Source organism: Photinus pyralis, unplaced genomic scaffold, assembly GCF_008802855.1.
Source record: "Photinus pyralis isolate 1611_PpyrPB1 unplaced genomic scaffold, Ppyr1.3 Ppyr1.4_unclustered_Scaffold450, whole genome shotgun sequence".
NCBI classification, from domain to species: domain Eukaryota; kingdom Metazoa; phylum Arthropoda; class Insecta; order Coleoptera; family Lampyridae; genus Photinus; species Photinus pyralis.
The window spans coordinates 27,553-55,275 of record NW_022171596.1 but is presented as its reverse complement, the minus strand read 5'-3'; the positions used below and the strand labels follow the sequence as shown (position 1 = coordinate 55,275).

Here is a 27,723-nt window from a genome sequence, read left to right as displayed (position 1 = left end):
TAGTTGGAAAGTTTTGGAATGCACATGACATCTGTCATTCTTATTAAAAATGGGACGCGGATCTCGGCATAAAATGAAGTTGAGAATAGATATCAATACTGTTTCCATAGAAACGATGGAAAAACCCAAGTTTGCTATTTTTGATGTCTTAAATTCAGATTGTTCGGAAGTTTTATAAGATTTATATGGTTTTTGCTATAAAATAAAGTTTTATATTATACACCACGATAAAGGCAAACTAAGCAAACCATCTCGTGAAAGTTAATTCACTCGATGTGCAAAACATCCCTTAATGTATTTTCTACTACTACCTTAGAATTGCGTCATACGTGCTTTATTTTTAACAACAGAATGTCGCCTATTCTATAATTCTGGAGTGGAATAATTTCATTCAAACTCTTGTGATGGAATGACCACATGTAGCGACATCTATTATAGAACATTCTAAATGACAAACTGTCAAAATTTTAATTACGACCGTTTTCGTGCATTTTGAGCATACGCACAAAATTACACAATTAATTGAGCACGGTAAACTCACGCGAAGTAGAGGTGAAAGAACTTTAGAACGTGACACTAGAGTGGAGCGAGATGTGTAAGTATTTATCTTAAATATAGACATTTAATTAAAGGTTCTAGAAGCTACAATGGGGGTTTACAGTATAGTTGAATTCCGCAGTTCTAATTTACTAAGCGTGTACCTGAAACCCTAAAACATTTTTTTGGACAGTAAAAGTTTATTTAAAAATAGAGGCTGATTAGCAAAAAAATAATGAACATGTGCGGTTTTAAAGGTTTATTCAAAACGATATGATTGTGGCGGCCTCTGTGACGTAATAAGCCCGACCAATCAGCTCCTAGAACCATTCAGATGACATAACGACTTTTGCAGGAGAATGGCGTCGTGATCGTTGCGGGCGTTAAGTGGAACGTACCCATAATATAAGGATTGCTCGATCACTGAATTTTTTCGCCGCGTGTAGTGACGTCACTGGCGGACCCAGACGCACTGCATGCTTTGATTTTTAGATTTGTGCATCACTGTCATTTGTATTTTATATTATAATAATAATAATAATAATAATAATAATAACCCCTGTGGGTTCGGGGATAGAATAGGCCCACTCTCGCCCTAGAGATCGTAAAAGGCGATCAATGGGCACTAAAGGTGACCAGTCCAACCACCTTTAGTACTTACCTACCCACTTTACTTTCCAACTCCCACGTCCATGTTCCCTACTTTCCTACATTATACACAACACGCAGGTGGATATTTGCTTACGCGAATATCTTGAAGAGTGACGCCTTCACGTGTTCCTAGTCACCCCATATTCTTATGAATGTGGAGTTTAAACAAAGCCTCGGAAAAATGCCGCTACCTGAGGAGCGTCAGGGCACGTCTGGAGCTATCGCTGGGCGTTGCAGCATGCGAGCCGATAGTGACGAGTTGGTGAACAGGCGGCCGCTCGTCGGGATACCCGAAACCTCTACAGCCGAAAGAAGACTACGAAGAGGACAACGACCACCTGAAGAGGACCGCCATGAAGAGATCTTTGTGCCTGCTTCTCAACCGCTTGTGGATGGGACCAGCGCAAAGGATACCTCCAAAAGACGTATGAAATGGGACGAAGGGATGAATCGCTTCATTTTCGGTACGTATCTGGAGATCACGAAGATGGAAACGGACAGGACATCATACAGAGGTAAACTATATCACGCGTTCATTACACAATACCCACATTTAGCACACTTGACAGAACAACGCATTGCAGACCAACGTAGAGTTATCATTAAAAATACACTCCTTACATTAGACACACAGGAACAAATCAGGCACGAAATTGAAGCACTACTCAACACAAACAACACACTCATCGTACAAGATAATACACCCGTTCTAAACAACACTGAAATACAGATATTTGCGACACCCCAGCAATCGATAGATACAAATAATCCCATAAACCAAACACTCACATCCCTTCAAAAAGAATTTGACAATGCATTGTTAGAATTCTCAAACACTGACCCAACACAAAGAGCACGAATACCTAAACAAAGTCACACACAAAATTACGCACACTCTCAAAAACACTAAATGATCACATTTTACCAAATTACATTAACGATAACACAAGCTTACATCAACTACACTTTGTTGTGTATTGCGGTGCGGTTGCAGTTTCTAGATGTAACGGTTCAAGAATAACAACAAACAAAGAACACCACACAACAAAAAAACGCTCACCCCCGGCTTGGGAAAAACGCCTGATTAATCGCATCGATGACATCAGACGTGACTTGGGTCGAATTACACAATACATACAAGGAACTCGTTCTTCAAAATTAACAAGACAAGTACAACACATAACTACAAAACTAAACAATCACACCACACGAGAACAAAATACAAACTATAACGAACATAGAGATACACTCACACAAAAACTATCAATATACACAAACCGTTTAAAACGCTATAGGGAAACTGCAGACAGAAAGCGCCATAACACACAATTTAAACATAACGAAAAACTATTTTACAGATCACTAACACAAAACAGCACTAATGAAAAACTCATTCCACCATCTCTACACTCACTTCAGCAATACTGGTTTGACTTATGGACCAAAGACATTAAACACAATCCACACGCCCCGTGGATTACCACAGAAACCACACGCACTGAATACATTACTCCTATGAATAACACAAACATCACTACAACAGACATCATTCAAACTATTAATCACTTACATAACTGGAAAAGTCCAGGCATTGATAACATTCACAACTTTTGGTGGAAATATTTTACCTACACTCACTCTTACCTTGCACAACAATTTACTGAACTTCTTAATTCACCAGATCGCACTCCTGCATTCTTTACACAAGGTATCACTTACATGCTCCCAAAAGACAACAATACACAAGACCCATCTAAATATAGACCAATTACATGCCTTCCTACAATATACAAAATCCTTACATCATGCATTACCAACAAAATATACCAACACTGTACTGATAACAACATTTTATACGAAGAACAAAAAGGGTGTACCAAGTGTTCCAGAGGCTGTAAAGAGCAACTCATTATAGACTCTGTAATACTTGAACAATCCAGACATAACAAACGAAACATACACACTGCATACATTGATTACAAAAAAGCATTCGATTCAGTACCACACTCTTGGTTACAACAAGTACTCTCAATATACAAAGTCAGCAACAATATTACACAATTCCTCAATTACATAATGTCATGTTGGAACACTACGTTAACACTTACACTAAACGACACAAAACTTATTACTGACCCAATACAAATTAAAAGAGGCATTTTTCAAGGCGATTCTTTAAGTCCGCTTTGGTTTTGTCTTGCTCTTAATCCACTTTCATATTTGTTAAACACTACTAACTTTGGTTACAATATTAAGCACAACCACGAAATACATCACAACATTACACACCTGTTTTACATGGACGATCTTAAATTATACTCTTCCACAAGCATAAAACTTAATCACCTTCTACACATTACCGAAACATTCTCACGTGACATACAAATGGACTTTGGAATTGATAAATGTAAAACACAACACATCACAGCTGGTAAAAGACAACTTTTAGATTATGAGCTAGAACAGGGTAATTTAATAAATTCCATGGACGAGAATGAAACTTATAAGTATCTTGGTTTTCAGCAAAATACACATATTAAACATACGAGTATAAAACAAACACTTATCACACAATACCTACAAAGAGTACGCAGTATACTTAAAACAAAATTACACGGTAGAAATACAATCAAAGCTATTAACACTTATGCCATACCAGTGCTTACATACTCTTTCGGGATTATACGTTGGACAAATACAGATTTAGAACAAATACAGAGAAACACACGTACACTATTAACAAAACACCATATACATCACCCTCACTCCTCCACTATACGACTTTACCTTCCTCGTTCGGAAGGAGGTAGAGGACTTACAGATATAAAACTATTGCACCAAACACAAATACACAATTTACGACAATACTTTTATAACAAATCAGATACTTCAGTCTTACACAAAACAGTAACATATGCAGACAAATCTTACACACCACTTAACCTACACGAAACTAATGTACTCCCACCCACATCCAAACTTACATACATCACAAATAACATACAGACATGGAACCAAAAGCCTTTACATGGACGATTTCCACAAGAGGTTGGCCAGGATTGTGTTGACTCTATAGCAACGCACAGTTGGTTGTCTGAATGTGATGTCTTCCCGGAGACTGAGGGGTTCATGTTAGCAATACAAGACCAGGTCATTAACACACGCAACTATAAAAAACACATACATAAAGATAAAACAGTGACAAATGATTCTTGTCGACTTTGTTCACAAACATCAGAAACAATCCAACATATAATATCGGCATCATGCACACGACTTGCACAAACTGAATACAAACATCGACACGATCAGGTAGCTAAAATCATACATCAAAAATTAGCACTTAAACACAATCTCATAACAGATAAGACACCATACTACAAATACACGCCACAGATCATACTCGAAAACAACACACACAAATTATATTGGGACAGGACACTACTCACAGACAAAACTATCCACAATAATAGACCAGACATTACACTTATAGATAAAACACAAAAATCCATTTGTATTATAGACATTGCCATCCCCAACACTAACAACTTAACTAAAACACATGCAGAAAACCACCGCAAATACACCGATATAGCTATCGAGCTTAAGACGCAATGGAGAATGAAATCTACTGTTATAGTTCCCATTATTCTTAGTGCTACTGGAGTTATACCAAAGACAATACACCACAATTTACAACTATTAGGTTTAGACAAAAACACATAAGAACATTTACAAAAAGCAGTCATTATCAACACATGCCATATTGTTCGTAAATTTCTAAACATAACACAAGATACTACATACAGAAATGATCCACAACGTATACATGTAAACAACAGTACTCGCTCACAACACGGTACACAACATACTGTAATATCTCCACCTCTAACCCAAACAAACACACAAATACAACTTACCGAACAAACAAGTACAACAAATGATACAACATATACTACAATCAGAGATTCACCTCTGAAGCAAACCACATTATCACCACCCAATAGTATTCAACCCAGACGCAAAAGCCTAAACAGCACTTTAGACTCACAACATGACACACAACATACTGTAATATTTCCAAACTTAACTCAACCAACCACACAAACACAACTTCCTGAACAAACAAACGCAATAAATACAAGTAACGCAACACGCACTACAAAGACGCCCTCACCCACACGGCCTAGCACAGCTAAAAAACACAATACTCTTTCTTCTCAGAAACACACCACGTTATCACAAACACAACCCACTCGTACTCAACCCAAACGCAACAACCTTAACAGCACTACAGGCTCACAAAATACTGTAATGTCTCCACCAATAACCCATGCAACAGCAGAAATACAACTTCAAGAACAAAGAAACACCATAAATACAAGTAACGCAACATGCACTACAAAGACAGGTCCATCCAATAAAGTTACACGCCCTAGCACATTTAAAAAACACAAAACTTCTTCACAGAAACACACCACATTTTCACAACCCACTCGTATTCAACCGAAACGCAAAAACCTTAACAGAACTACAGGCTCACAACATACTAAAATATCTCCACCAAAAACCCAAGCAACTTCACAAATACAACCTCAAGAACAAAGAAACATCATAAATACAAGTAACACAACATGCACTACAAAGACAGGTCCACCCAATAAAGTTACACGCCCTAGCACAGTTAAAAAACACATAACTCCTTCTTCACCGAATCACACCACGTTATCACAACCCACTCGTATTCAACCGCAACGCAAAAACCTTAACAGAACTACAGGCTCACAACATACTAAAATATCTCCACCAAAAACCCAAGCAATTTCACAAATACAACCTCAAGAACAAAGAAACATCATAAACACAAGTAACGCAACATGTACTACAAAGACAGGTCCATCCAATAAAGTTACACGCCCTAGCACAGTTAAAAAACACAATACTCCTTCTTCTCAGAAACAACCCACTCGTATACAACCGAAACGCAAAAACCTTAACAGCACCACAGGCTCACAAAATACTGCAATATCTCCACCAAAAACCCAAGCAACCTCACAAATACGACCTCAGGAACAAAGAAACACCATAAATACAATTAAAAAACACAAAACTCCTTCTTCACAGAAGCACACCACGTTATCACAACCCACTCGTATTCAACCCAAACGCAAAGCCAAAGAAACACTTACACAATAAACTCCATTTAATAAAATTACAGGAATTATTATAATGATTTTTTTTTTTGTTTTGTTTTCCTCTTTCCTGATAGCGTTGGCTATTGTGCCCATCAATAGGTATGTTGGTAAGTACGAATTACATTATCCCTAGATGTCCAATGTACGTGTGTGATTTTTTTTTTTTTTTTTTTAAGGACCCTACATAACTTCACCAGACACAGACACAGACACTAATCGTTACTTGATTTTAATCCGTGCGATTAGTTAACCAGGCTAGACCTGAGTTCTCACAAGAAACACCGACCATAATAATAATAATCATCTTTATTTAGGATAAGGAAAAGCCACAAGGGCCATTTATCCCTCCTCTACAAGCTTAATCATATAAATGTAGTTAAAGTTCATTAAATATAGTAAGTACATAAGAATATAGATAAGTAGATAACATCAAAGAGAAAGAGTATATATACATTGATTGCAGTGGTATGAGTTAAATTTAGCCTACAGCGTTCATCAGGAAGTTGTGGCATTGCTGAATGAAAAGTTTTCTGGCAGTGATGTCACGAATGCTCGGCGGTAAGGTATTCCATAGGCTTGCGGCTAGCACTTGAAATGAAGTAGAGCCTATCTGAGTGTTCGTTTTAGGTAGAAACAAGTCACTGGTACGTGTGTTATACGAGTGAAAACTTTGTAGGGATTTGAACAAGTCACGTAGGTATAATGGTGCACTGTTTGTTTTGATTACTTTATGCAACAGACAAAGTGTGTTATGTACACGGGTTTTCTTCATGTCTAGCATATTTAGACTGCGTAGCATAGGTTGTATGCGATCAAACTTGTGTAAGCCACATGCATAACGTAAGCAATAGTTTTGGACCTTTTGTAATTTGTAAGATAGCTTCCCGTTAAGACCATGGTAACATACATCTCCATAGGTGATTAGTGGTAAAACTAATTGTTTAACTAGATTGAGTTTAATATTTTGGCTTAAAAGATTTTTAGATCTGTATAGCGTTTTTAACTTGTAATACGATTTGGTGCATACATAGTTGGCGTGCACTTCCCAGTTCAGATTTTGATCAATATGCAGTCCCAAGATTTTGGCGGATGTGGCAAACTCTATACAGTTTCCGTCGACTTCTACTTTTTGAGATGTTGACATGTGAAATTTATGTAAATTTGTCGTGGTGCCAACGGCCATAACAACAGTTTTGTTGGAGTTGAGATGTAAGTTGTTCACGGCTGCCCACTTAGAAATTGTGTGTAGATCTTCATTTAGATTACTCATATGCGTATTTGAGTTGCTACTGTTGATCGTCATTAGCAACTGGATGTCGTCTGCGTATTGATGTATATCAACATATTTTAGGAAATAGTTGAGGTCCGAGACATACACGTTAAACAGTAATGGTCCAAGGATGCTTCCTTGTGGAACACCTCCTTCAACAGGTAATGAAGCAGATACGGAAATCCCTTTTGCCGTAGAGATTTTAGTCCTTTGCGATCTATCGGATAGATAATTTTTGAACCAGTTTATAGAGTGTTTAGAAAGACCTAATGTCTCCAGCTTATGGGTTAGTCTAGAATGACTGACAGTGTCAAAAGCCTTCGAAAAGTCTAATCCACACATTACAGTAACATTGCCGTTATCATACTCTCCTTTTATTGAATGTAGTAAACACAATAGAGCAGTAACAGTGCTGTAAGTGGACTGTAATTATGAATTACTTCCAAGGCCTTGTTTATGCTGGGAATGAAAGAATATAGACACATAAATAAACGTGTTTATTATCAAAAAATACAAAGTAAATGAATTTCTATTGAATATGGTTGACGTAGGCACGACGGCTACTAGAATATGGTAAAGTTACGAAGGGATAATGTAAACAAAGGAACTTACGTGTTGTTTCGAAGTCCATTAACAACGAAGGCGATGTTGCAATGGCGAAGATTGCTCTATTCTACGAAGTTGTCAAATTTGTCGATTTTGTTACAACGAAATCTTCTAATTGATGTGCGGTGCTTTGACGTTCTGCTTGTTAATAACGATGTTGCGAACTGCACGGCGACATCTTATTCTTGACCCGTTGGGGATCGATCGAGATCTATATGCGAACGACGAAGGCTAATCGGCCATTGATTAATGGCGACTTCTCAACGTAGTTGAGTCGATGGCTTCTAAGCGAAGAATCGGACGAATTCTGCGCGACGAGAACACATATTGCGCTTCTGCGGCTCATGCGCGCACACGTAACAAATAGGAATATATACAGGCAAGGCAAAACTGGTTATGTACAGGGTATTTTCATTAAAGGAAAAACGAAAGGATATTTTATTCTAGTTTGGGGACGCAACAGATATCCCTGCTAAAAATCCACTCATTCTAAATAAACTTGCTTATCGCCGTTAAACCGACTCGCGCCCACTATTCGTATAAAGCGGCACATTTCCAGTTTTACACATTCGTACACGGTCAAGTGTGTCAGGGCTAAGAAATCTAAAAAATTTAAACCCGGAGCTGGCTCCCGTTACATTGGCAAGGACCGCAATTTATCTTTTACTTTATCAGCAGAAGCTATAGCAAAAGAGATAAATTATGGAAACGTGTCTGGATTATGAAAATAAAAAGCACAGTAAGTAAGAAGTACCTGCTCATTATGACGGGAGCCATTTAATTGTATTTATCTATTTTTGAATTTTTTGGCATTGTCTTTTAGATTTGTGATTGGGTGTAGGTGCGAATTTAATTAGATTTTGGCGGTTAGAACGATTTTAGTGGTGGTTTCCTCAAATCAAGAGTGTAGAGTTGTTGATTTAGAGGTGTGCTGTTTTAAAGATTGAGCATTATGAATTATACGGGGGTATACAGGGCCGATTAATTACGTGTGAAAGTGGGTCGCGCCGGTCTTGCGGTAAATTAGGTAGAATTAATGGGTTATACGTGACGGTTCCTGATGAGTTCAATCCATTTCACGACGCAGCATGAAAACTGATTCCCCGGGCTTTTTAACGGCCGAAGTTTTTGGAAATTGCTTTTTTTCTAAACTTTGGATTGGTAAAAGACGCTGAATTTTGTTGGTTGAACGAATAAAAATGTCTGCTGAAACCGATTAGCAACATTTTGAAGGTGTGATTGTAAAATTGGGAAAAGTAGGGATTAAAAGAGGGAGGTTTTCGGATGGTAGCCGCGAAGCAATACGGTTTAAAATTCAACACTTGAGGCGTTAAGCGTTAAGTTAGGAGCGCGATAAGAGGAGATTAAGTTATCGTTAGATCGGGCGACTATTGCGAGAGTGATGAAAAAAGTTAATTTGGTCACGGACAAGTGCGGGTCATAAAGATAAGGACACGCGTGGGGTTACACAAAGTCGACCGAGAAACAATTTTTTTCACATACATATCATGAACAATAATACTCGCGAAATCAAGCAAAAATCCTCGCTCTCCCATTACTTTCGCTATGTGAACCTCGCCCTTTAGAAAAACCGAAATGGGTCCTCCTTTCTGAACGCAATGACCTCCATTGGCTTACCCTAACAGCCAATAGAAAACCCGTATTTCGGTTTTGTCAACCAGCTCAAATGGAATGAACGTAACTTTTGGGTCCGAAGAGATCGTGACAACCGCGCTCGGTCTCCCCAATACGTGTTGTTATCGCTAGACATACGTTTGTTCGTGTTCGCTATGAAGACGGTATATGTGTAAATTGTCCATTGTTGCACAAATTACGAATCCAAAACCAAATTTTCGAAAAACGGCAAAGCGACCGTGCGCACAAGTACAACTTTTTATGTATTTGATTAAGTCCAAGAGACAAGTCAAGTTTGAAGGCATACGACTCGTCCACCTCTATTATTGTTCTATTGGTAACAGTTAGGAAGTTAGGTGCTGGTCTAAGATAATAATTATTTTCTCCCCAAATGTGACATCCTAATCAAAATTGTTTACAGAACCTTAGCCCCACTCCATAACAACATTTCTCTTTGTAACAGATAACGCCCAGTGCGCAGCCAGTTCGCTATCGGCTTCCGAATATTATGGAGGCTCACCATACAGGATACAGCGGCATGCTGCGAATATCCGAGAACGGAAAAGGATGCTGAGGTCTGCTATTGGACCCACCGGGTACATTTGTGTTGATATGTGGCATGTGTCCTAGTTTTTCTTCATAGTAGACTTAGGTAGATATTTTACGTTTTTTTTATTTTTTCCGTTGTTTTTTATTTAAGTACCAGAATAAATGTTGTCATATACAAATGGTGACATTCGTTAATTATTTTCTAACACTTACACGATGTTGTTTTGCAGCAGTATAAACTCTGCTTTTGACGAGCTTCGAATGCACGTACCGACTTTTCCATACGAAAAACGACTCAGCAAGATTGATACTCTGCGTCTGGCCATTGCCTACATAGCTCTACTGAGAGAAGTGCTTACAGCTGACTGTGATCCGTTAACATACGTCGAGCGTTGTCTTAGAGGTGATATCAAGGCCGATAGAGCTCATTGGAATACAAGTGGTACGTTATATTTTCATGAATACTGCAGTATATAATACCATAAGATTACATAAGTACCGTAAAAAATGATCAATATTGTTCTTCGCCAACTTGGGGTGGCCTTCAATTCGATTTCGATTATGGCACCGAGATTCATGGACGGGAGATTTGAATCGACCAACTGCGATACGACCACTCAATCCCATTAACCAGTCACGTAGGCCAAACTGAAGCATCAACAGTTCATGACACAGCTGCTATCATTGTCGAACATCGTGAGGAAAACAGCTGTGCTGTGTAAATGCGAATGATCCCTTGTGGTGCTGGTATTTGTCACAAATTATTTTAACTGATAGATTTTTCTTGTTCTAGACTTGACCGCAAGACTCTCATGGATTAACTGGGAAAATTTGGGAGTAAATCCGGGGAGGCGCAGTAATGTTTCTTCCCTGAGTATTTCTTCGGAAAACATGAGTCATTGACTATAGAATAGATGTAACTTTAAGATGCATTGTTTGTGCAATATTATTATTAGCATTAAACTGCGTATTCGATGTCGTTGATGATGTTCATACCGCATTCTCTTTACCTTACAAGTGTTATATTTCTAGATTCAATGCTACAAGGACAAGCGCAGGATATACATTGCGTTACACATTAATGTACGTAGTAATCTTTGCATTTCTTTATAATTTATTCGTGTTTTATATGCAACATTTTTTTATTTTTTATAAATTTCCGTCTGTATTTTTCAAATTGACTTGATCTAACCTCAATTCAGTAACGGCCTTGTGAGCTCTGAAGTGCGCTTTCCGCTTTATCTGTGACAGGTAACAACGCAAACAAGAGGGATAGTGGATAGCGCGGCACAAAATATTGCGGTATAGCAATGTCTGATGCTAATCAGGTAAATGGTACACTAAAACCGTAATTAGTACTCAATAAGAATCAATAATTCAAATGATATGACAATTTTGATCGACAACGGATTGTACGTACAAATCGATGTATAAAAGAATTAACGTGACGTTAACCAAGAAAAACTACTTTACGATGCACAAATAACTAAATTTCTATACAACAGCAATATAATCTAATTAATTCAAAATGTAAATGAGATATGTAATGATCCTCGGGGCCTCTCAAACCGACACTGAAAACGTTGACTTACCTTATACTTACCGTTGGCAACTCTGGGCAAAAATGAGGCAAAAACATAGATATATAAATACATAGATACAGCCATACGCCAACATAGTTCAAAAGGACGTACCATCTATTACCATCACTTTCAGCACATTAATTACGTATAGCGCTATCCTTTATAGAGGTACTATTTCTGACGCATGAACAAATTTGCCAATCAGAAGTTGAACTAAATACAATCCTGGATTATCTGCAAAGCCTTCCATCCACCCAGAATTCGCCAAGAACACGCTGCAACTCCGATGCGTCCTTTGGCGATCGCAAATCAAATAAAGCCGAAGCATGTGCTGATACGTTGCAGTGCCGGTTATCATAAGATTATTTAAGAGTCCGTCATGCAAACTGATAGTTAGTAGTTGATACGGGCACTTGATGGATGAACGACTTTACTGTCCCAACCGCTGGAACTTGATGGGAGTCATAGTTGCACTGTGCATCAATGCCTCAAATAAATCTTTTTTTATTATTTTATTACGAGCTGCTTCAGGAATAATACGTTGCTTGATGCTACAAGCTGGACTGCACATACAACGGCGGCTAAGATGACAGGCTCGGCTGGATGGAACTATTTTTTTCTCTTGATGCCTGTAAGACCGAGGGCGGCGACAACGGTTGACCGTTTGGCTCTAGGTTTAGCTTCTAAGGAGTTGGTTGCTTCTTAATCCGCTGCAACCGGATGAGCGGAGTTGGTGTTCGGAAAATGGACGAAGGTAACGACTGCCGACGTAGATCGGTTTCCTACTTGCTCTAAACCTGAATCATGAAGAACACGACACGTCGTTATGATGGATGAACGACGATTGCTGTTTTTCGACAGAATGCGGAATAAGCTCCTCCTCAATGTTCAGTATCGCTGGTACATCTCCATTTCCTGGTCAATGATTGCGACCAACTCCGCGACATTATCATAAGCTTCTAGATGCATGGAGCACGGCCTCGACCTCATGTTGCAGGCAGTCGTTGTGCAGTTTGTCGTTTTTCTGTCGTTTCAGGTCTCATGACCATGTTCCGCTACCAAATTATGTTTGTTACACAATAAATAAGCCGTAGGTTCTCGAAGGCTAATTTTACATTTAGACCAGTCATTGGGGATTTTTACCTGGAAATAAGTCCGTAAGTTTTGAAACTTTGTAGGTTTATAGGTTTTGAGATCTATAAATAAAATTCACAAAATGCACAATCCGAGACGTGCCGCCGTCGGCTCGTTCGTTGACACGCTACTAGTTCTTTATCTTAAGAGCTATTGTTCTACTTTTTTCGCTATTTGGTTCGTTATGGTGTCGCGGCTTGCACCAAGGAAGGAATTTTTTTCTGCGTTTATTGCTAAAAAAGTTATTGTACAAAAACCAACAAACCGTTTTTTTACATGTTCCATAATTTTACACTTTTGCCGTTGATTAACGATCCTAGAGATCGTTTATAATTTTGTATTGCTGTCTGTGGTCTGTCTGTTGGTCTGTCCGTCTGTTCATTTGTCTGTCTGTCCCTCTATCTGTCCGTGTGAACGATAACTTTGTTTAGAAATGTCCGATCGCTTTTACATCTCCGTTAGTTATTAACTGAATTGCATGAAATTCAATATGGACATAGCTTTAGCCATATAATACGCAATGCCAAAAGTTGAGTCGAATCGATTGAAAATTCACAGTGCCCTTTTCGCATCTCGACCATTTATAAAATTGCGAACTTTTTTATTTATAAAAGTATTTGAATGAAATTTGATAAATTGGCACTTGGAATAAATGAAAATCAAACGCCAGTTTCAAAGTTTGGTTTTGCGCATGCGCAGTGCCAACTTTTTTATCTATGGAAGCATTTAAATGAAATTTGATACATAGGCGTTTGGAACAAAGGAAAATGTCACGTTAGTTTCAAAATTTAGATTTGCGCATGCGAAGTTCAAACTTTATTATTTAGAAAAGCATTGAAATGAAATTCTTCTTATAAACTAAAATTGAAGTAGCACGTCAAAAAGGGATTGCACATGTGCAACGCTATCTTTCATATTTGTGGCCGGATTTTTACGATTTTGACAGAAGTTGCATCTTACAAATGGGAAATGGATGCAAGTGGAAATGCGTTTTTTGTAAATCGTTTACGATTACTTTTTAACTTGTTTACAAATATCTCCAAAACTATGCGTTTTTCGAAAAAGTATGCAGAGCGCAAAATTAAAGAGGAGGAAGTTTCCTATAGAGTGTGTTCCTAGTAAATATTTATCACGAAATAATGGCATATCTTCTATTCAATTAATCGATTAATTTATTAATTAATAGATGTTAATAATTTATGATCAATTAATTTCGATTTGAAATGCTATACTTGTTTCCACACCACCCCAGAGGTAAAGTCCACGGCGCGTTTTTTTTAACGTGGTTTCCCCTGTAGGCCTAATCCACTTAGGTACTAAAATTATCTTTGGCAAAGGCCAGACGAACTTTACTCGTTGATTTCCATATCTTCAACGGGGAAAATGGTTACCTCAGCTTCAGAATCGATGTTGATTTCCTTCAACTCGTCGGACTCTCCTTCTGCAGTCGATAAAGAATCATCAAGCAGCGAGGTCTTCTTCATCGTATACTTGACTGATATTTTCACAAGTCTTCCTATTGCAGACACAGCAAATCATTGAACATCTCAATCGTGCTTTCCTGCATCCGCAGGCTCTACCACAAGCCGCTTTGTACTTACAAGATAAAAAAGCAAGTAGTGCTTTAGAAGAAAGATCTTTTAAAGTAATTACTGGAGTGAGGCCAGTTTGTGTTTTCTTCCAACACCATTTTCAACTACTTTCGGACAGCCACGCCATAGTTGAACCTGATCATATGTTCTCAATGAATAATAAATATAAAGAGAAACCAATTGAATAGCCCGTTTTACTATAAAAGATAAATGTATACGCATAGGTATATGGAGATAGGGGCAGTTTATAGAAATTCAATCAGATCTTGAGCCTAAACGGCTCACTTTAGCAAAAATATGCTAAGCAGTAGGAAATTTCTGCCTCTTCAATTTTGCTCTCAACATACTTTTTCGAAAAACGCATAGTTTTGAAGATATTTGCAAAAATCCGTTTTTGGGCGCCATCTTGGCAAGATGGCGGCGCCGGCGGCATGTCTCGGATTGTGCATTTTGTGAATTTTAGTTCTGGACATCCAAACCTGCAAGCCTGCAAAATTTCCAAACTTCCGGACATATTTCCAGGCAAGCCCTATTTTTGATCCCCCATGACTGGCCTAATTTTAATGTGAACAATTTAAAGAACCGACAGTTATATATTGACAGAATGAATGACAATCAAGATTGTGTCAGGTGACGCAAACAACTGTTTCTCGAATTGCTTTATATACGAGGGCAAAGTGAAAAGTTCTCGGCCGGACAATGAAGGACTGTGATCTTCAGTTTAAAAAAAAATTATTTTTCTGCCTTTTTCAAGGTAATTAATTAACAGAATCCCTTTGGTATCCCAAAACACACTGGTCATGACTTTTTCAGTAGATGCAAATGCAATCGACTTGGCTTTCTTTGGCGCTGAACCACCGGCTTCCACCCACTGCTTCGACTGCTGTTTGCTTTCTGGCGTGTAGTGGTGGGCCCATGTCTCATCCATAGTGACAAATCGTCGCACAAAATCGGTCGGGTTCTTTTTAAATCGGTCCAAACATTGCTGCGAATGTCGGTTGCGCAACTGCTTTTGATCCGCATTCAGCAAATGCGGCACCCACCTTGCACAGAGCTTTCGTATCCCTAATTCTTGGTGTAAGATGTTCCGCACTCTTTCTTCCGATATGCCCACGGCCTCAGCTATCTTACACACCTTTTGTTGGATATGGCGATCACACAATTTTAATTATACATAGAGAGTGTGTGTAGTAGTTGTTTTGAGAAAAAATAATGTTCTAATTTTGCTTGTCACGTTAGGTACTTCAAATAAAGTTCTTTATCCGTTATTCTTGAATAATTCTTCATCACGCGGTAAATCCATTCAGTTCAATAGGTTATTGGCCCAGAGAGTGAAAATTAGTTCAATAGATATTGTTTTGAAGAAGTGACAAAGTATATTAGTAAGGTCCATTTGCGTGGAAATCAATTTCATTATTCACGAACGGCGAAACGAAGCAAATCTTACTAATAATATGGCTGAATTTAAAACGAAATTTGAAAAGCTGGATAACACCAACTATTCCATCTGGAAGTTTAAAATGGAGCTGTTATTAATAAAGGAAGGTTTGTGGAAAGTGATTAAGGAGAAAGCGCCCACACCAAAACAAGAATTGAATTCGTCAATTGTAACGAATCATTTAGAAATTGATGCTTGGTACAAGCTGGATGATCAAGCTAGGGCATGGATTGGGCTTTCAGTTAAAGACGATCAACTCACGCATATCTGGAAAGCAAAAAGTGCTGTTGAAGCATGGAGCAATTTAAAGGAATATCATGAAAAGAGTACACTCAGCAATAAAGTGCATTTGATGCGGTTGATTTGTTCACTAAAAATGGACGAAGGCAGTAACGCAATCGATCACATCAATCGAATGATGCAAGAGTTATTCATAAAGCTCAGTGATATTGGTGAATGGTCATTATCAGACAATTGGAGCGTTGCAATGTTGTTAAGTAGTTTACCACGAAGCTATGACACATTGATTACGGCTTTGGAAACGCGCCCAGAAGATGAATTGACATTTGCGCTGGTAAAGCAAAAGGTAATTGCTGAATATGAACGAAGATTGAACACGGTGAATAGTGATTCGACAGATTGGACAGAAAAGGTATTGAAATCTGTTTCCAAGGAAATGAAGTGTTTTTTCTGCAAGAGATCGGGTCATATGAAGAGTTCTTGTGAAAAATACCAAAGGTGGAAAGATAAAAAGAAGAAGGAAGATACAATTAAAGGTAATATTGCGAATGATCGTGAAGTTATGTTCATCACTACGAACAGTATGCATCACAGTGGCTGGATTGTTGATTCGGGTGCAACAAGACACATAACCAATGACAGGAAGTTCTTTTCGTCACTCGATGAATCATATAAGAGTGTTATTGAGGTCGGAAATGGTGGTACTGTGTATGTTAAAGGTAAAGGTAGTGGTAAATTGATGTTTATGGACAGTAAAGACAATGTACGACGTGCTATCGCAAATGAAGTACTGTATGCGCCAAATATGGTTGGAAATGTACTCTCTGTTCGTCGCTTAGTTGAAAACGGTTTAACCATTGAATTCAACAAGAAGTTTCGTGAAATCAAAGCGGATGGACAACAAATTGGCGTTGCAGATCTAGTGGGAAATTTGTATTGCTTACGGCAATCGCATGTGGTGTATTCGGCGATTGAATCTCATAAAGAAAAAGTTGCAGCAGCGGTCTATGTGAAGAATAGGGTTCTTACCAAAGCGACGCGGCGTAAGCTGGACAATGCAGCTGTGGAAATGAAGTTTCTTGGTTACGATAATCACTCTAAGGTATATCGATACTATGATCCACAAAGAGACAGTAATGACAGTGACAGTGTCACATCAAAAATTAATAAATTGGATGACAGACATAAAGTAACTGTTCAGGAGGAGTCAACTGTCATTGAAAGTAATTTAAATCAATGTGACAGCAATGAAGAAGATGAACCAGAGGTAAATGCAGAGTCGACATTAGTAACACGAAAGTCTGCCTTGTAGAGCCAACTAATTACCATGAGGCAGTCAACATTAAGTTGCGAACAATTTTGTACGATGACAATCAAAGTTGCTTAAAGTTGATTAAAGAAGAAAAATTCGCAAATCGGACAAAGCATATTGACATAAGGATTTATTTTGTGAAGGACTATGTGGATAAAGGAATAGTGAAGTGTGAATATTGTGCAACAGAATCGATGATTGCTGATTTGCTCACTAAACCACTAGGAGTTAATAAACATATTGAGCTCCGTGGAAAATGTAAAATTGCATGATCGAGGAGGAGTGTTGGATATGGCGATCACACAATTTTAATTATACTCGTACATAGAGAGTGTGTGTAGTAGTTGTTTTGAGAAAAATAATGTTCTAATTTTACTTGTCACGTTAGGTACTTCAAATAAAGTTCTTTATCCGTTATTCTTGAATAATTCTTCATCACGCGGTAAATCCATTCAGTTCAATAATTGTCTTGTCGAGGACCATATTCCAGAAAAGATTTTATTCACATTCATATTTCTTGCTTTTGGGTAATTACAATATTTCTCAAAATCTGATTCGCATATGGCTTTACGTCTTTAAAATATGGTTCCTCACTGCAACACAGAAAAGCCTTCAGCCATGAAGGGTTTTTCCCACCGCTTTTTATTTGGTATGTTGAATTTTGGTGTAGTTATAGATGCATTATTCCCAGATCTAGAAGTTCTGAGGTTTCAATATTCAATAGAGGTTTTTTTTATTGTTTGTGTTAATGAGACAATGATATTGACTGTAATAGTATGGCTTGAACTAATTTAACCTTCACCTTCAAAAGATAAATGGTAGAAGTAATATCCACACCGACGAATAACAAAGAACTTTTGAAATGGTAATGCACGTTTGCCAATCTCAATGAAAACACGAATTCCCAATAAAAGTCCTAATAATAAGGCGAACTTGGCAAAATAAGATTTTAGACCAAGATTATATCGCAGAAACACTAAAATGGTACTAAAAAACTACACACTTATTTCCCAAACGGCTCACAAAGTTATGATCCTTATTCCAATAATCTATAAAACAGATTTGATTCTTTTATGCATAGTTTATAACTTTGGCTCGAGTAGTCTGAGAATCAATGAAAGAAGAAGTAAGATAAGATGACGTTTAACCGGCGTTAGCAAGACAATTGATTATTCAATTCATTAATTTTCGTGATAAAAGCCAAAAAGGGAGCTTTCTGCTCGTCTCTCTAATTTAAACATCGGAAACGTTACATTGTCAAGATGAAAAGGATAGCTCGCCCATTGCACGGGCCACTTTAGATTCCTTTCGCAGGAAAGGGAACAACTTCAGCATTCGCTCCGGTGAAAACCTTCTCAATGCTGAGTAAACAACAGATCGGCGTTTCCCTTCCAAATCTCATTTTATTCGCCAATATAATTGTGGGTAAATTAGGATACAAGGCGTTTGCTCCTTTTTAAGGTGCGATCAATACTGCTACAAACTGCAACATAAACATAAACCGTTCACTGTATAAGGGTGTTTCCCCAGCAGGATAAAAGGTTTGCGCCATATCTAATTTTCGATACGTTTAGTAGGTGAATGGGTAGAAAATCACGAAATCAATGAAGCGAAAGCACGTGGCAAAATTACAATAATTACGTAAACCAATAAACGGCCTAATGCATAATTTGGGAGGCAAACGTGATATAAATGGATTTGTATATGAATAGCGCTGCAAAGCTGTACAAATTTATGGGACACAGCGGAGTACTTCTATTGGGAAGATTATATCGTGATTGCTAATCCATCCAGAAGTCTTTCTTTCGATTTTACAGAAAGGAGATCGTCGATAAGCGCTCACCTGGAAGGCAAGGGGATAATGTTCGTAATATGTTTGATGTACAATGTGCTTAAGGCGTGTTTGATCAGAATTTATAACGAGGAGACGGATATACTGAAACACTTTGTGATGTGCATTTTCTTCCAGTAATGGTTTCTTTAACATATTCTCTTATTTGCAGTGGTTTCTTGAGATAAGTGCAGAACATACCAATAATTGTCATACCTTCAATTTGAGAGTGAATTTATGGCATTGCTTTGCTGAATGGTTTAGGTTTTGCAACACCCTGATGTAAGAGTAAATGCATCCCACAGCTTGATAGTAACCTTGTCCTGGTGCTTTACTAATTGCTATAAAATAGTCGTACTTACATAATTAGTGAAACCCAAAGTCTAGCCTCCCAAAACTTGGACAAAAATGCAAAAACGCCTTAAGAAAAATCTTCTGACAGATGACGCCAGTAGACGTAATGACAATAGATTTAGGTATGCTAGCGGATCTCAAACAATAAATGCAGTGACCGTGAAACAAAAAATAATTAATAACTAACTTGAGAAAATAAACTGTTACTGTCATTAAAAAGTAAAACGGCGTCCAATAGAAGAGCATAATACGAGCAGAAAAATGGACATTGCTTCGCGATGAATATTTATTATTTCAATTGGACAAAGGACTCTTGCACAAAAATTCTTAGTTGCTTTAAATCGATGGGGAAAATGTGGAGAACTAAACGCCGCAACAAGAAATGAATGAACTATTGATGGTGTTAAATGACGCCAATTTCCAAATCTGGCTCCGATTTCCTTAAGTGAATGTAGTGGGAACGAATAAATCGAAATTTGGGATGTACGGACACTGATTATATAAAATCTTCCAATTGCCATTAAATCCAAAAATTAGTCTTAAAGATTTTAAAATCATGGAAAGGGATAACGAGCTATTTGAATGGGTCAATCCGCGCGCATGATAGACAACTGTATACAATATGAATATGAACGCAATTCATTATGTAAATGCGTGTACAATGTTTGTAGGTATGCAAATGACAGTGGGAAAATATGGCGTTGATAATGCTGCAAATGATTGGATTGCGTTATAAATTACAGCTGGCATGGAAGGGCCGTTGGTTTTAAGCGATCGTTATGTATTACCCATCGAAGGAAAAAAACGGCAACGATTTATATACATGTTTACTTAGCTGATATTGACGTGCTTTCAACATCGTTGTAATCAAATCATAACATTTGCTTATAACAATGGCAGAATGCCTTGACGTTTTCGGGACGATAAAACCCAACCCTACTCAACAATAATTGCACTTCCTCAGATACAGTACGTCGTTGGGAAATTATTTGTTTTAAATAGTGTACGAGTACCGAATTGTTCATTGTTATGTAACCACTCTGCAGTAATTAACGGTTTTGTATCCCAAATTAAACTCTACATTTCTGCGATATATTTTTACTCTTTCATAAGTGTGCTTTGTTTACTGGGGCCATTACGATTCTCAGTAAAATGTTTGACATGGAAAAATATTGAGAAACACAACACTACATTATTTGCACCACTACTGGCAAGTGAAAATAATTAAAGTTTCTCACAATTAAAACTTATTGTCACATAAATATGAATTACTCGTTAAATGAGGACATGGACTAGCTATATGCACATTATTCGAGAAGCGGATTAGCTGAGCACTGGGCCCTGGGCTTCGGTAGTTTTGTGAACCAACTTTGGATTTATTATTTCATTAGTATTGATCTTTTAAAGAAACAATTTTGTTCTATTCCATTGGATAATATATTGTTATGACTGTGATCAGTTTCTATAGTTCAGTATAAATAGTTACTTTTTTATATAGTGCACAATTTTGTAAATTTTTAGTGCAATTTAATTAACAGAGTTCCAAGTTCTCCACGAGTAAAGTAATGCTTTGAATTAAATTGAATTTTTTGAATGAATATTAAAATTTAAAGAAAGTAGTGTGAGCCTAGAAAATAAAAAACTAAAAAATGAACACAAAATTTTGCGCCTTCTGAAATTTCTCTTGCTGCACCCCTAAAGTTAGAGCCCCGGTCACTATATAAATGACCTCGCCTAGCCGTCAATCTATCAAGAACAGATTCGGTAGATAAAAAAGTCATACAACAATTTTCAAACTAATTAATATGACAACCAGATGTTTTTTTTGTTTTAAGAAGATGTTTTGGGTGCATAAAATTAGGCGCCCTTCAGAAGAGATTCGGTCTTTTAAAAGAAGACATACGAAAAAGCAATACATATAAATCCCTATATGTCTACTTTTTAAAAAATATCACTGTATAGGAGATGAAATATTAAAGTCAGGCTGTACAGAATCAAATTCCTTTTTAATATCATTAGATAAATTTAAATTGTTAAATTGGAAGGGACACTATAGTTGCCTTAAAATGAAAAACAGCAGTACCTAATAAAGTGCCATAGGAATTTTCCATGGCACTAGAAACAACTTCCTTTTTAGAATCAGATACAGTACAACCTCGTTAATCCGAATAGATTCGAACCACCGACCTTTCGGATTATCAAATTTTCGGATTATCGCGAAACTTGTGAAAATAATAGATTTGGACACAAGCATTAAGAAATAAACTTTATTCTTTTCAACAAAACTTAAATTTTATAGACCAAGGACAGAAATCAGTTAAATACTGTACGTAAAACAAAATTAAACTTTGTCCTTGTAAAAAAGCTTAACATTCATATGTATTTATGAGTACAGTATGTACATACACAATTATATACAAATAAATCTTTTGGATTATCGTGATTTCGGACTAGCGTGTTTTCGGATTAACGAGGTTGTAATGTACCTCTAACTTATTACCTTTATTAGAAAATTCCTCATCCTGTGTAAGAAACTGTTATGACGAGAACTTCCTCATTGACTACAATTTATTCTCGTCCTACATGGGGATATAAGCAAGCATAACACAAATGTTTGCCTTTGAATAGGCATGGTGCTCTTTTATGGGTAAATAAAATAAGAAATAAACCACTTCGTTAGCTTACCATGATCGCTTTGAGAGCAAAAAATGCAAGGTTGTGGGGATATTTTATTTTCTCTCTTGCTGAGAAACCAAAGTAAGTTTCTTCATGTAGGTATATGTACTTTTATTATTGCGCATCTTGTAATCAATGTTATATGTATTTGCGATTCTATTATCTACGTTTAAACTTGACCATACTAATTGTGACACTAAACTTCAAAAACTCAATAAAATCTTTAAATGTGGGAGAGTCTGTATCTAGATAATTTTTTTTTAGAATCCTTCCATAGATTTTAGATTAATACTTGTAAAGATAATTGCACAAATATGTAATCGTCTAAATTAGGTGTATTTTATTTGTAATATTTCGCAAAACTTAGTGCATCGTTGTATCATTTGATTGTAAACCACCAAATAATTTTCTGGTGAAAAGCGTACCATTTGCCCAAACTTTAGTGCAGAATTTATCAATATGGTAAATTTTTCTATATCGGAATAAGATGAATTATGTACCATGGCATCAAACATTGCTCGAAATGCCGGAAATTTTTCTGGACATCGGTCAAACTTCGTGAAATTAATATCGCGTAAAGATAATTCTTTTTTTACAGGTGACGGACCGGAAGATATTGATTGTTAATCGTTCACCGGTTTACTAATTGACTAGCGTCAAATGTGTGCTAAAATGTCATAATAAATCCTATATCTCTGACTGACTCTGACTCTAACTGTACGACATCTGTGGCAAATTCGTTGTGGTTTTTGGACATGGATAATTTATCCAAAATCTCTGCAAAATCGTCTGTACAGGACATTAATTTATGGGTCAGAGTTGTTATTTGTTTACGCCATGCGCGTTTGATCTTCCCCGCCAGGTGCAGACATTTCAGATGTCACAACTGATACTCACGACACGACGATAATCTGTGGCGTTGAAATTTCAATATGGTAATTTGATATCAATAAGTTGCAAATTAATCAATCAATCAACACCAGAGAAATATTGTTCCCGTTCCGTAAATCTGAAGATAAATAATTTCTTTTTTTGGCAAATTCAAAATCTACTAACCAAATCAATCGTTATAGTCGGTTAACAACAAAATAGTACCGTTTACACAAAAATTCTTTTTACAAAAACCCAATCCGTTTCTCGAAAAAATATGTTATGAAATTTCTAACTACGCTCTGCCACATTATGTTCAAAATGTGTGTTAAAAGCAAGAAGGATTTGTCACTTACTGGTAATTTGACTTCCTTTTCTTCGGGAGCTCCCTGGCACATCTGGTTCTTGTTTTTGTATTCACATTCGTTACCCAAATCGCACGAGATTATTTATTAATCGGCGTTATATCAAAATTGGGCGACTACGGGAATTACCGATTCAAAAGTGGCAACTCACGGAAAAGATGGAAGGAGGGAGCATAAGGTACTTCTCCCACTTGAATTAAACGTTTTTATGAATTTTAGTTGAATATAACTGAATTTGAACAACTAAATCTTATAGGACTGATTATATACGTGCAATTTGAGTCCCACTCCGAAACGTTGTACCTACAGTGAGTTTTTTTTTAATGCGAACATAGGAGTTTGTATGCAATGTAATTTCCCTATGTTCGATTTAAAAAAAAAACACATCAATCTATGAGGTGTGCGCGGTTCACATTCCCAAATCGCGCAACTTGTGTGACTATGAACAACAGCTCTATAGTCTTTATGATGAGCACTCGGTAAGATTTTTTTAAAGAAGCCATGTGAGGCCATGGCAACTTTAGGATACATTTTTCTTTAAACTTACGATAACTTGACCTCACAGGCCACGCACTGACAACACAACTCATTGTGAACCAACCTTCAATTATTTTTAGGTCATGTGCACCTGGAATTCTACTAATTTGATCTATTCAATACATAAATGAAGAAAATAAGACAATAAATACCGAAAACAATTACAATAAATGTTCGAAGTATGTCCTTCTTGACATTCTAAACAATAACCTAACCGATTTCGTAATTAAATTGGACGGCGGTATTTTTAAAAATGTGACAGCTGTCAATTGTATCTACTACTCATTTGAACTACACAATAGATTGATGTGTTTTTTTTTAAATCGAACATAGGGAAATTACATTGCATGCAAACTCCTATGTTCGCATTTAAAAAAAATTCACTGTATATGTCGTAGTATTCCAGGAAATGAAGGTTTTGCCTTGGCAATTTTTTCAAAATTAATCTATTAACTGAAAATTTTGACAGTAGGTAGGGAATAGGATCAAAAATCTATATCATGCCAAATGGCGCTTTCATCCTGCGGGTGATTGCCACCCCATCTCGGGGGTGGCCAATTTTCTATTCTAATTTTAACACCGGAAGTTAATACCTCTTCAGTTATTCGTCACTGAAGGTATGCCTTTTTCATAGAAAAGATCAATGTTTTTAATTGGTTATTCACGAAAAACTCGAAATGTATGCATTTATTTAAAAAAAACTGTGGAGAACAAAATCGTAGCTTTTAAAAGACAAAGAAAATGTTTCTTTTAATAATTGCTGTATAACTAATACGAACCGAGTTGTGGCTTGTCAAAGATTAGCTCTTGTTCGTCAAACACTAAATTAGAGAGTTTCACATCCAAATAAGGGCCAAACTATGCATTTTTCGAGAAAATCTTATAGCATATTTTTTAAGTATTTAAAAAAACCTTTCTTCTTTTTTTAAAAACAAACTTTAGTATAAAAATTAAGTGAGATACGATGAAGATAAGGTAGATCCGTTCTTTTTCAGCAAAAAAAAACAGCGCGCGCAACTCACTAATTACCATCCTAATTAAAATTGGTCCTTCACGTTTTCCAGTTTTCTCTAATTGCGTATTATTGTTACATTCTAGAAGTGTGACCAGTTTAAAATTGAGGCTAAAAATGAAAAACGAAGTTCTGACATTTTGTGAAAAACGTCCTCTTCAAAATAACTACAAAACAACTGGAGATACGTAAAAATGCTACAGCATCCAATTGTAACTTTTTTAATTCCAAACATGCTAAGAGAGAACTTCCTCAAGCAAAAAGACGATTTCAAAACGCCAGGAAAAAAGTGCAAGTAAACACGGGTGAGTTTGAGTCGGAATTTAAAAGCTTAAGGAAGGAAGTGAAGGCACCCAAGGCCGAAAGAAAAACCTTTTACTTAAGGAAGGATCATAAAAATGTATTATAAAGGATCAAGCATGACCAAAACTGACGAAGGACCTGGGTACGGCCCCTTTGGGGAAAGGCTACAAGATAGTGAACAAAAAATGTTTGCCTGAAATACCGCTCTCGGAAGAAAAAAAAAACAGAACAGTGAACCTGTTTCCAAAAAATGCAAGCGATAATTCGGAACGAGGTGCCGATAACAGGTATGGAACCGTTTGATAAAAAAGAACTGAGGTAGCCGTGAATAAATTAGGAGATAAAGGAATGGACAGAAAGAAAGAAAAGGCCTCTTGCAGGTACTGTCAGAACATGGTTACTTTTCGTCATTCCTACACAGGATAGGAAAGGAACGAAATCTCTGGTGCTGATATTGCAATTGCAAAGATGGTGCACACTGATGTCCCGAATGGAATGGGGAATGGCATTGAATAAAATATAGTGTTTTTATTCAATGGGAATGGTTAATTCTCTTCAATAAAATCAAGGGTTGGCCTGAAGTGGAAACGGTATGCGAAATAATGATGAAATTTGAAAGAAATTGGGAGGAAATAACGGTGACATAATATAAGAACATTCTACAGATGGAGGAACAATGAAAAAGGAAAGGAAAAGAAGACAACGGTGTGCGAACATCGAGCCACCCAACACCATCCAACCCGTGGTAATGATCACACGGTTCCGGATTAGGGATGAAACTATGGATGAAAAAAACTCAAAAGGGCGTTATGGCATTGTCGCTGCATAATAACTCTATTGTGTGGTTCATTCCCCACATTTGTCCGGATGGAATCGACCCGGAGCGGACTAAAAAGATTCCAAAGTTTGGTATTATGCGCGCACTTATCCGGACCGAATCGGCCCGGAATGGATTCTTCTTATCAATACCGTCTGTTCTGTACCGCTTCCGTCCGGACAAGTGCGCGCAATTATATACAATTATATAAAATACAAATTTACTTTTCTCCATGTATGTTATTTGTACAATGTAGAAGATAAACAATAGTGCTGATTCCTCTAAAGGTAACACACACAATCTCCCGTATATCTGCTACAAAACCCGCCATCCCTATTTCCCATACTTCTACACTTTTTATAACACTCATCTATGTCACATTTGGAGGCCAGATTGCATTGGCACCAAGGATCCTTCGTATTCGGACAGTATCCATTAAAATAACCCTGCTTTTCGCATTTCTCCTTGCATTTGGCATTATTGCATCTGGCAGTGTCACATTTACAAACCGTTTTTCCCGTGATGTGATTGAAATAGCATTCACCTTCAATATGCCCCTTCTTTCGACATTCGTGACTACACCAGTTGTATTCGCAGCGATCTGTAAATGATTTCTTATTATTACTTAAAATAATATTAGGTTAATATCACCTCGATAGTTAAGAGTTGCTGCATCGATTGCAATGCAGAACGCAATTATTGCTAGAAAAACAATGGCTTTTGTCATTTATGTTGGTAAGCTATCAACAATGGTTTCGTGTGATTTAATAGAAAATCTCTCCTAACACTAAGATAGCTCCCCACGCGGTTGATAACGAAGCGACAAAAACTGTAACGCGGTGTTTTCGTTTCGAACAGCCTGGCGAGATAAACTTTGTTTTTCGGCGCATCCTTTGAGGAAATGAATTCAAAGGCAGGGCTTGCAAAAGACCTTCCGTGTACTGTATAGTGTATAGTTTATCAATTCTTATGATGCAGTTAGTTATTATCTACTCCACTATAAACATTGTGTAGATATTGAAACAAAGTGAAAGGGAGATGGCTATACTTTGTTTTTTGCTCGGTTTTTTGTTACAGAAGACATATATTTCTCTTAGTTATATGCCCGATTGAAATAGTACTGCCAAGTGAATAATTGGATATCAGCGTCGAAATAAAAATAAACGGTAATTGAAAATAGTTTTGGCCTGTATTTCTCTTATTAATGTGCCGCGAG

The 27,723-nt window shown here is 37.1% G+C and overlaps 1 protein-coding gene and 1 long non-coding RNA gene across 3 annotated transcripts; one reads left to right on the top strand and one right to left on the bottom strand.

Annotated features, from left to right (window-relative positions):
- Nucleotides 1–8,835: 8,835 nt before the first annotated feature.
- On the top strand, nt 8,836–11,414 carry LOC116182286 (helix-loop-helix protein 13-like). Of its 2 annotated transcripts, none has more exons than XM_031502809.1 (3): nt 8,836–10,490; nt 10,674–10,885; nt 11,237–11,414. In XM_031502809.1, exons 1-3 carry the CDS (start codon nt 10,462–10,464, stop codon nt 11,344–11,346), a joined length of 351 nt encoding a protein of 116 aa, XP_031358669.1. In that variant the 5' UTR covers nt 8,836–10,461; the 3' UTR covers nt 11,347–11,414. The 2 variants fall into 2 exon arrangements, with proteins under 2 accessions (XP_031358669.1, XP_031358670.1); XM_031502810.1 differs by having other exon boundaries at nt 8,847–10,469.
- A 15,299-nt stretch (nt 11,415–26,713) lies between these two features.
- Nucleotides 26,714–27,286, bottom strand: LOC116182298. Its single transcript, XR_004147475.1, has 2 exons — nt 27,159–27,286; nt 26,714–27,108 (listed from the first exon to the last, which is right to left on the bottom strand). It is a non-coding gene; the product is annotated as an uncharacterized LOC116182298 (long non-coding RNA).
- Between the last annotated feature and the right edge of the window lie 437 nt (nt 27,287–27,723).